Here is a 9579-nt window from a genome sequence, read left to right as displayed (position 1 = left end):
CCTTGCCTGGGCTGGGATCACCTCCCTCCGAGAGGCAGCTGCTTTCCTCGCTTCGCAAGGGAATCAATTTGTCTGTGTCATTTGCCTAATAAACACAAAACATTTGCACAGTTGTTCTGCATCTGCCTGAGCCAAGCTCTGACACCGAAGTCACTGGGGACCTTTCCTCAGAGGAGACTGGTTTAACTCCGGTTTGCACTGGTGTAACAAGCCATTACTGGGCACACGGGGTCCAGTAGTGCCGCTGGAGCTGCAGTCGCAGGAGGGGATGGCGGTGGAGGAGCAGCAGGCACTGCTTGGGTATCTGCTTCTGGCACAGGTCCTTCATCTGCTGCTGCAGATGGAGAGTATTGGGGGGGATGATTTTTTTTTTTTTTTAAAGAAAAGGGAAGAGGCAGGCTGTAGAGAAAACATTTATTGAGTGCAATAGGAAGCTATCTGATCAAAGACCTGCTGTCGGAGCGGGCTGCTGGATCCACCTTGGAAAGGCTGAAACACCACCAGCCCTAACGACCAGATGAAAATTAAAAAGTGACACTGTTCTGGTGCGAGGCATCGGTTAAGTGCACAGCTGTCTTGCACATGGGGATGGCGTGAGGCCCTGGAGAGCAGCAGCTGACGGGCTGTGCTCTTCTGGATAACAGGATAGTCTTTGGTTAAAATGCTTGGAAGTTGGGCTCCCTTTTTTGGTAGCTTTCAGTGTTTTACCTTGGACCACAAAGCACAGGGAAGGGGCCACGGAGTCCTTGTGCAGGAAGAGACATGTCAGCTGGAGAGGAAACCCCAACCACAAAGGTGAGACAGGAACTGGGAGGCAGGCAGGCAGGCTAATGCCACTGGTACTTGCTCAGGAAAAATAAGTGCTTCTTGAAGGCACAGTAAAGCCTCTTGACCCAAGTTCAAAACTGACCTAGCTCCAGCTGTAGTCCTGGAGACTCCTGTGGACTTTACTCACCTATGTGCATCTTTGGCTCAAACATGTACAACCCATCCCACTCAAACAAACAGCCCGGAGAGGAGAGGGAGCTCTCGGTGGTGTCAGTGCTGGAAAGTCTCCTTCTGAGTCCAAAAAAAAAGAAAAAAAAAAAAAGAACAAAAAAGCCAAGGTCCAGCGTCAGATCAAATCAGGCAGGCGATGCTGCCAGCGAGACCAGGCAGCTGCTGTTTTGGTTGGAAGCTCTAATCCAGAACGGTGGCAGTTGCTGCTTTGGGCAGGATCCTTGTTTTCAGCAGGCTTCTCGCCTGCTCCCGTGCAGCTGAAGCACGCCAGGGAAACACGCTGTTCAGCAAGACGTGGAGCCCAATTGTTCTTGTTGGCAGAGGGTAGCGAGATGCCAGGCATCGTGCCCAGAGCCAGGAAACGAGGCCCAGCAAGGTCTCAGCTCAGCCCTGCACCCAGCACCGTGCGAGGACAGCTAAAGCCAAGGGCTGAAGGAGGCTCAGAGACTTGCTCAGGATGATGAGCGAGCCTGCTGTTCTCAGGCTTGCTCTTCCCTTGTCTTTACTGAGGGATCACAGGTCCCTTTATGGACGTTGCTGTTGGGCAAAAGGGCTTTTAAAAGATATCCAACATCTTCTGCCCAAAAATCTCATGCTCTCCACATCTGCCATGTAAGAAATCCCAGGCACCGTTCCCATCTCCAGGCACCACCGCCTGGGCCATCCCCATCCCTCGCCCCCAGGCAGATCCCTGCCCTTCTGCGCACGCGTGCTGTGGCTGGAGAGTGCTCGGCTGGGGCTGTGCAGCAAGCTGGTCTGGCCGCTTGCAGCCTTCTGCTGGAGTCTCCGGTGCTGGAGGATATAAGGCCCAAGGCAGAGCCCACCAGCTCATCAACAGGCTTTCCACAGGGTTTAGTGGCCTTTGGATCAAGCCCTTAACTAATTTCTTCCAGTTATTCATGTTTCTCAGCAGCCACTGTCCCAGCGTAGCCTCCACATTCAGCATAGATCTCACCCACCTCCATTTTTTTATAAAATAATAAAATACATTTATATATATTTATACATATATATACTACGAAAACTGTACAATATTGTATGAAAAAAAAAATGCATCAGAGGCCATCATGAGTAATGCTATACAAACGAAAGGCTATACTTTGCTATCGTGGTACCAAATGTTAGCAGCGAGGGATAGACACAAATAGGCGCAGTAAGAAAGCATAGGTTACCCCGAACCCCTACCTTGCAGCTCTTACATAAAAAACCCAAACAGAACAAAATTACCATCTCCAGTGGACAGGCAAGTTGCCAGAGAGCCTGGAGCAAAGATGGAAATGGTGACCCTCTATAAATCAGGATGTTGCCAGCTGGGATCCTCTCAAAACTGAGGACCTGAGAATAAATCATTCTGTTCCATTTATCTGGGGAGGCTGGAGCCATCGAGACACCCAAATTTCAGCAGGTGTATTTGGATGGATGGGCATTGAAGAATGGTATTGGAGTGAGCGGTGATCGTTCATGGAAGACATCCCTGTGGACTCTGCAGAACTGAGCCTCTGCAGAGCAGGACAAGGTGAACAAGCCCTGAAGGATGAGCACACACCCAACCGTGCCAGAGCTTTGAGTGTGCTGGGCTCCAAAGGAGAGGTCCAGAGCTTGAAGTGCCATGGAGGGTCTCTGCCCACAGGAGGAGCTGCCCAGGCACCGCAGCAGCTTCTGGATGAAGCACCCTTGGATCGTTCCAAAGTCCTGCCATCTGAACACAAACGTCCCGCTGGCAGGCAGCCTACCTTGGCTCAGGCCTCGTAGAACTGCCTCTCCATCTGTTTGGTGAGGGTCCCACTGGACATCACGGTCCGGCTCACAAACTCTTTGGTGACCTGTTTGGTGAGGGTGCTGCTGGCACTCTCCACTCGCTGGGTCGTCATGAGCATGCCGTCTGCAACGAGAAGGTCAGTGGTCAGGACACCGTGCTAAGTACGGGGTCACAGGGAATAGGATCTGCTCTACCTGATGATTCCTGGCAGAGGTTTCTCCTTAAATACCACTTTCACTGATGGAAAACCTCTCCAGATCAAGTGATTCAGTACTTTGCTATGTCAGTCAGTAAGATGGATCTCCTAACAGCTCCCAAACTCTCCATGTTGCAGCGTGAACCCATGAGTCCATGAACTCAAGTGGGACATGGGACAACTACACTGATGTAATTAAAGGTGGTTGTCACACTTCTCTGTTTTTTCCTGCTCTGAGGAGATCTAACCTTGCGGGAAGAGCTACGATTTGGTCCCCCGTGATAGTCCTGGGGGACTTTGAAAACTCAGTGTTCCTTCTGTGCCTGGGCAGCACATGGGGAAGAGACTGCAACAGCCTCTGGGGCAGAGCAGGGACACTGTGTAGGAAAGGGTCTGGTCCACTTCATCAGTCCCGCCTGATGGACCCTCCCTCCCTGCCTTTGACATTTGAGGTAAAAGCACCCTCAGACCTTTGGAGAAGCAGAGTTATCCTTTGCTTTCCGAGGGTTTCAAAGCAGACAGCAAGCCCCTACCTGTGAAGTGGGGATCCAGCGAGGAATGGCTGATGCTGGTTTTGGTGGTGTATTCGGTGGGGAAGTTGTACACTTCTTCTCTCATGTACTGCTGTCCTCCAAACTGGGAGAAAGTGCCTGTGGAGAAGGAAAAGGGATGAGTCAGCCAGGAAACGACAAGGAGCTTCCAAGCCCTCAACCCTGCGCAGTGAGCACCAACAGTCAGCTCAGGAGGTTTCTCTTGCTGACATCAGAGCCAGGTTTAGGAGGAACTGGGCGGACTGGGAAGGTCTTACACCTGTGCAGTGTAAGAAGCTGCCTCCAGGTATGTGTACAACCAGGCATAAGACAGAAGTTTCATAATGAATTAAACACTGGCAGGTTCTCACGATCCTCCCTCATTCAGTGCATCAGGATTGGGACAGTGCTCACAAGGCATGGCATTGTCTTCATGGAAGACAGTGTCTCCATGTCTTTCATGGAAAATGGAGTCACCACCAGAGCTGGAAAGGGACTCCAGGAGTTGTGTTCCCTGCTCTTAGAGGTTTCCTATCTTTGCAACTCCACAAAGACATGGTACTGTACCTCCATCCTGAGATTCGATGGTGATGATGCCTTCTCTCTCTGGCCCAAAGCCTTGGGTGGTCTTGGCTTGCACTTTGAACTTGTATGGGACATTCTCACTCAGGTGGGGCACAGTCAGGGTAGTTTCCGGATTGTCTCCTTCGACATAGATATTCCTGGGCTCCCCTAATCCACACAGACACACCAGCGGTGAAGACAGACAGGAGCGACGGTCCCTCCAAACACACTCCTCCCAACTCTGGCTGCTGTCTTGGCTTTCCCCAAGCTTTATGCCACCCACAGACTGTATGATCGCACCCAGTTCTACTAAGGGTTAAGACAACCCTATTTTAGTACAGTGGTGATCCTCAACAACCTCCACTGGGTTTGGGCTGTAATAAGCTACAGGTCTTTTCTCTTCCCACTACATTTGTTACACCAGACCATGCAATGACACAAAGCATCAGGGTCCAGCAGCTCCCAGGCCTGGAATCAGCCTCATGTCCCCACTTTGTCTGCACCAATCTAAGCAGACAACTTTGTTGCTGGTCCCAGCAAAAACGCAGCAAGTTGATGCCTTTGCTGGAGGTTTCTTGTATTCTACACAGGGAACTGGGCTTCCACAGCCTGATACCATACCTCCTCCATGCAGCATCTCGCAGGTGACCATGTAGCCCAAGATGGACCCATTGGGCTTGCGCGGTCTCTCCCAGCTGAGCTGTAGGGAGTCAGGGCTGAGGGCAGTGAAAACCAGCGGTCCGGGAGCACTGGGTGTGCTCAGCGTGAAGGGTGAACCTGCAGGGGCACAAGCGAGAGGTCAGTATCACAGAAGGTGGCAAGGAGGAGGCCGGGAGGGGTCGGTGCACAGCATTTATGAAACGAGCTGGAAGGTCTCAGCTACCTAGACAGCTAGTGGAAGGTGAGTGCATGAGGAAGCAGGTCCTATTTCTAAATGAAAGGAAGGAAACAAGAGCTCAGGATGTGAGCAGAGGAAACAGCAAGGCCAGCACTGTAGACAACAGCAGAGACATCAGTGCCACCCTTCTCCTGACCCCCATCCACCTCACCTGGTACAGGGCTGAGCGGGCTCTGCGGGTCCACCTGGGACTCTATGGTGATGACTCCTTCCCTCTCGGGGCCCCAGCCTTCCTCACTCTGTGCCTTCACCTTGAAGATGTAGGAGTGGTTGGGCAGCAGGTCCTCTACCACCACCGAGTTCTGGCTAGGGTTGGGGATGGTGAGTCGGTGCACCTCTCCTGGGATGCAGAGGGAAGGGGGACGTCAGCACCATGTTGCAAGCACAAAGACAGAGCCATGGCTTTCACCTAAACTCTACCTCAAATGAACTGCCTGGAAAAGTCATCCAGGGGCCCCTCCCCAGCCACCTCCATCACATATTGTCACCAACAGCTGCTAGCACAGGATGAGATGTTGTTCAAAAAAAGCCTTCGGACAAACAACAGCTTCTTGAAAACTCAGGGATTTTCAGCCAAAGAGAATTACACTTTCACTAACACTGCCCCAAGTCTCATGTAAAAATAAGAGATTTTCATTGCAATCCTTCCTCCAAGTCCAACGTGATAAAAAACCCTTCAACTAAGATGTTGGGGCTGTCGGAGAATGAGTCCAAGGTTTTTTGGAGGAGGGGCGACTCCACAAGCAACCCCAGGAATTGTCCCCCCAGCAGAAATGGGGAACAAGAGCTGTGGGGTAGCTGAGACATTTCCTCAAGGCTACACGAAGAGCAGTTGGGACCAGACCCTGAATCACAGAATGGCTGAGGTTGGAAGGGACCTCTGGAGGTCGTCTGGTCCAACCCCCCCTGCTCAAGCAGGGTCATCCAGAGCCAGTTGCCCAGGAGAAGACCCAGACCAGACTCTCCACCACCAGAAACTCCCACTACCAACTGCTTGGTGGACACCGTCCGCCTGTTCACTGACCTCCGTTGAGGAGCTGGTACTGCACACTGTAGCCCTGCACCTCCTTCTCGCAGTGTGGCTCCTGCCAGCTCACCTTCAGGGAGGTGGGTCCCAGGGCAGAGAACACCAGGCGTGTGGGGGTGTCGGGGACGCCCAGCGGCAGCCTGGAGTCTGAGGCAAAAAGGGAACGTCAGGGTGGAGATCTGGGGACTGAGGGCTAAGCGGGCTGGGGGAGAGGAGGGAGTGGCACACGCAAGCTTGGGATGGTCCTGATGGTCCAGGAAGAACGTGGCGAGATGTCATCTCTGCAAGCTGGCTCATCACAAGGGGGGACTGGCTGGCTCTGCACACCTACAGTGACATCCCATGGCCTTGGAGTGCCAACCTTGGGTGGGACAAGGCCAGGTAAGCTTCAGGCCCCTGTGGTAGAGAGACCAGAGCAGGGGCCCAGGTGCTGTGTGTGGCCCATCTTGCTCACCCCAAAGCACCCTGTCCAGTCTGCCAAATGCTTCACGGACATCTTCAGATGAGGCTCTGTTAAGACTAACCCTAGTCTACAGCTAAAGCAGCCCAACACCTCCAGGAACTGTTCAACTGGATGGGGGCAGATGGGACCAGGACTGGGTGCTCCTGGCTCACCCCCAACTCAGCCCACTGGGACAAAAGGCTCATGGCGAGGACAGCAGCCTCCCAGGCAGGTGACACTCAGGGAGTGAAGCCCCTCATTGACATAGGCTTTGGCCAAGGAGCTTGCAGAGGGACATCTCGTATGGACTGCACGTTCTTCCCAAGTGTCTTCCAAAGGCCTGTGGGGTAAGACTGAGAACAAGAAGTTTGCTAGGAATGAAGAGGACGGGGGACAATGAGCTGATCAGCTCGTTAGAGCATGGTGGCAGTAGTGGTGAGTGTTAATCAGCCCAGGTGGGTTGAAACACAGCTGAAGTCACCTGCAAATGGAAGGGTGGTGTGATGGAGGCACAGGCTGGGTCAGGAGGAAGATCAGTGCAGCACACAGCAAGCCATGGAGAGAGGGTTTGGGGTGAGCAGTGGATGACAACAGCTCATGGGCGGCCGGTGGCTTGGCTGTTATGGGATGCATGGCTGGGAGGAGACACCGGACAAAGCTGTACCTATGTACTTGCAAATCCCTGCAGACCCATCAGTCATGATTATAGAGTCCCGAAAGCCAGTGCTGGGGTAGTAACCCTTCACCTTTACCCTGCTCCTGAAACCCACATCCCAGGGCCGTGGGATTGTCCTCCCAGCATCTTCACGGATGGCAGGGAGGAGTCTCCCTGGGTAATCTACAGAAGCGGTGCAAGAGAAAGAGAGAAAAACACCATTGGAGACTTCAGAGCGGGTTCAGCCCAGGTGCTGGCTCCTGCAGAGGGTCAGATTTGAAGAGCCTTTTAACAACCTTCTGTCAGTGCCAGCTGATGTACATGTGTGGAGCTGAAAGGCAATCATGCTGCTAGATAGAGTAAGAAAGAGAGACGTGCCCTTCCTGGAGTGCTTCGTGGTGTGAGCATAAGGATTTAGCTCCCTTTCCCGAGCACCCTGCACATGAAGGATGGGAACCCTTTCCAAACTGGTCTGGGAGCAGGGCGGCCTTAGCAAAGCACCTACACGTCAGTGGTGAGGACATGACCTTCCAGATCTCTGGTTCATAGTCCCCCTTAGCCGTCAACACAGTCCTCACCCCAACAGGACTTGCAGGGCATGGGTCTGAAGACAGTCATGGGGGTGGAAGGGAAGGACAGGTCCCGTCACCACAGTACTCACCGTGCCCCATCAGCATCGTGGAGTAGTCTCTCGTCAGTGAGGAGCTCCCCATCACCCTGTGCTCCTGCTGCATGTGTGAGCTCAGCTGGTGGTAGCTGGTGTTCGTTGTCCTCGTCAGTGTGCCACTGCCACTACCAGGGAAGGAGAAGTCCACCCGGCCATTCAGCAAGTGCTCTGTGAGAGAGGGCATACCGTGAGGAACGTGGCTATGGCCAGGGCTGCTGCTCCAGTTTCCATGGAGAGAAAGCAGGAGGCATCATGGTGTGCCCTGCCTTGGCTGCATCCCAGCTTCAGCCACTCTGGAAAGTCATTCTGGAGCGCTACATCTAGAACAAGCCACAACCACCAAACGCGATGATGGGGAAACAAACAGGTAAACAGAGACTTTGCTCTACACCCAGCACCAGAGACACCCATGGTGCCCAAGGTAACTCCAGACCTCGGCCTCGCTGGGGCACTGCCTTGTGGTTCTCGCCATGTTCTCTTACATTTCTCCTTTGACACGAGCACAGGTTTATAATTTCAGATTAAAAAAGAAGGTGGAAGAAAAACAGCCTTTTATGGAGGCAGTTTCTCCAAATCTCACTCTGGATCCCGTCTCAGCTGGATCTGAAAAGCAAACTCTGCTCCATTGTTCTGGTCCTTGACAAACCCCCATCCCTTCCAGCAGGCCAGGAGAGATCAGCTACCCATGAGAAGTGATTTCTGTTTAACAGTCCAGCAGATCTGCCCAGAAGCTCAGGGCACTTAATTGAGGTGAGGAGCTGCCCTTGGAGGTGGCACTTAGCAGGTATCATCTGAGTTTGCTCCTGCCTTGAAGGTCCAGCTTTTTGTAGAAGCAACTTGCTAGCAGGCTCCCAAGTCCATGCCGAGATGGGGGTTACCTTGACACTCTTGTGAGCAGACACACCAGGACAAAGTTTTGAAGCAGACTACAGCACGTGAACAGTGCATCACGCCAACATGAGGATGGGCACACGAGGGGAGGAAGGGGACATGTACTGGGGCAGACCCCAGCTGCTGGCCCCTCAGCTCAGAGCAGGACGAGACAGGACACTCAGTGCCGTAATGAAGCCGTCCTTCACCTGCTTGGGGCTGGGGGGTCCCGCTCCTCGTCAGGCTGCCAGTAGCCACGTCGCTGTCCTCCTCACGGAGGAGACCCTCGGTGTCCGAGGAGAGGCGACTGCTGCCAGAGAGGCGGGGAATGGTTTCAGGTGGGAGCCTCCAGGTGATGCGGCGAAGATCCAAGTCTTCTCCCAGCAACTGCACATATTTCCACCTGGAGCCTTTTGGGACAACGCAAGCACTGGTGTTGGGATGATCTGCAGGGGACAGAGTGGGCTACCCACCACCTTCGTGCTGCTTGCTGGGGAGGGGAAGGGGCAGGCACCAGTGGGAACGACACCCGTTCACAGCCCGTCTCGCCAAGTGTTGGCTGATGAGTTCAGGCGGTGTAACCATCATGTGACTGGTAGATGGAGGATGGTGGGAACGTGACATGCATGGGGTTCTTCAACCCCAGGGCTGTTTTCCAGCCCTGTGTCCATCACGACAAAAGGCGAGAGTCAAAGTCACACCACACTCCTGTCCCTGTCATGAAGAGTCTGCAACAATTGTCCTCTGCTCAGGAGAGGTTTCCTCACTCCTTGATGCGCGCTCGGGATGGTCGGACTCCTGGTGTTCCCATTACCTTGCTTTCTGAAAGGACCAGGGACTCACTCCTGGATACCAGGCCCTGGAGAACCCCCCCCAGGGAAGACCCTCCAGATCCTACTGACAAGCCTCATCATTTCACTTATGGCCCATCTTCCCCTCGTTGTCCCAGGATAAGACAAGGGAGCCAGCCTC

The 9579-nt window shown here is 53.5% G+C and overlaps 1 protein-coding gene across 1 annotated transcript in view; it reads right to left on the bottom strand.

Moving 5' to 3' along the window:
- Nucleotides 1-2738: 2738 nt before the first annotated feature.
- The window catches only part of ITGB4 (integrin, beta 4), a 25662-nt gene continuing 18821 nt past the window's right edge, over nucleotides 2739-9579 (bottom strand). Inside the window, exons 33-40 of the mRNA XM_009324613.1 lie at nucleotides 8817-9017; nucleotides 7732-7905; nucleotides 5971-6120; nucleotides 5098-5286; nucleotides 4670-4825; nucleotides 4052-4216; nucleotides 3488-3604; nucleotides 2739-2881 (exon numbers count right to left, since the gene is read on the bottom strand). Of these exons, the coding sequence (XP_009322888.1) occupies nucleotides 2739-2881; nucleotides 3488-3604; nucleotides 4052-4216; nucleotides 4670-4825; nucleotides 5098-5286; nucleotides 5971-6120; nucleotides 7732-7905; nucleotides 8817-9017 (1295 nt within the window). The remainder of the gene's footprint in view (nucleotides 2882-3487; nucleotides 3605-4051; nucleotides 4217-4669; nucleotides 4826-5097; nucleotides 5287-5970; nucleotides 6121-7731; nucleotides 7906-8816; nucleotides 9018-9579) is intronic.

The sequence above is a fragment of the Pygoscelis adeliae genome, unplaced genomic scaffold (genome assembly GCF_000699105.1).
Source record: "Pygoscelis adeliae isolate BGI_AS28 unplaced genomic scaffold, ASM69910v1 Scaffold445, whole genome shotgun sequence".
Lineage (NCBI taxonomy): Eukaryota > Metazoa > Chordata > Aves > Sphenisciformes > Spheniscidae > Pygoscelis > Pygoscelis adeliae.
This window is presented reverse-complemented; position numbering and strand designations above follow the sequence as displayed.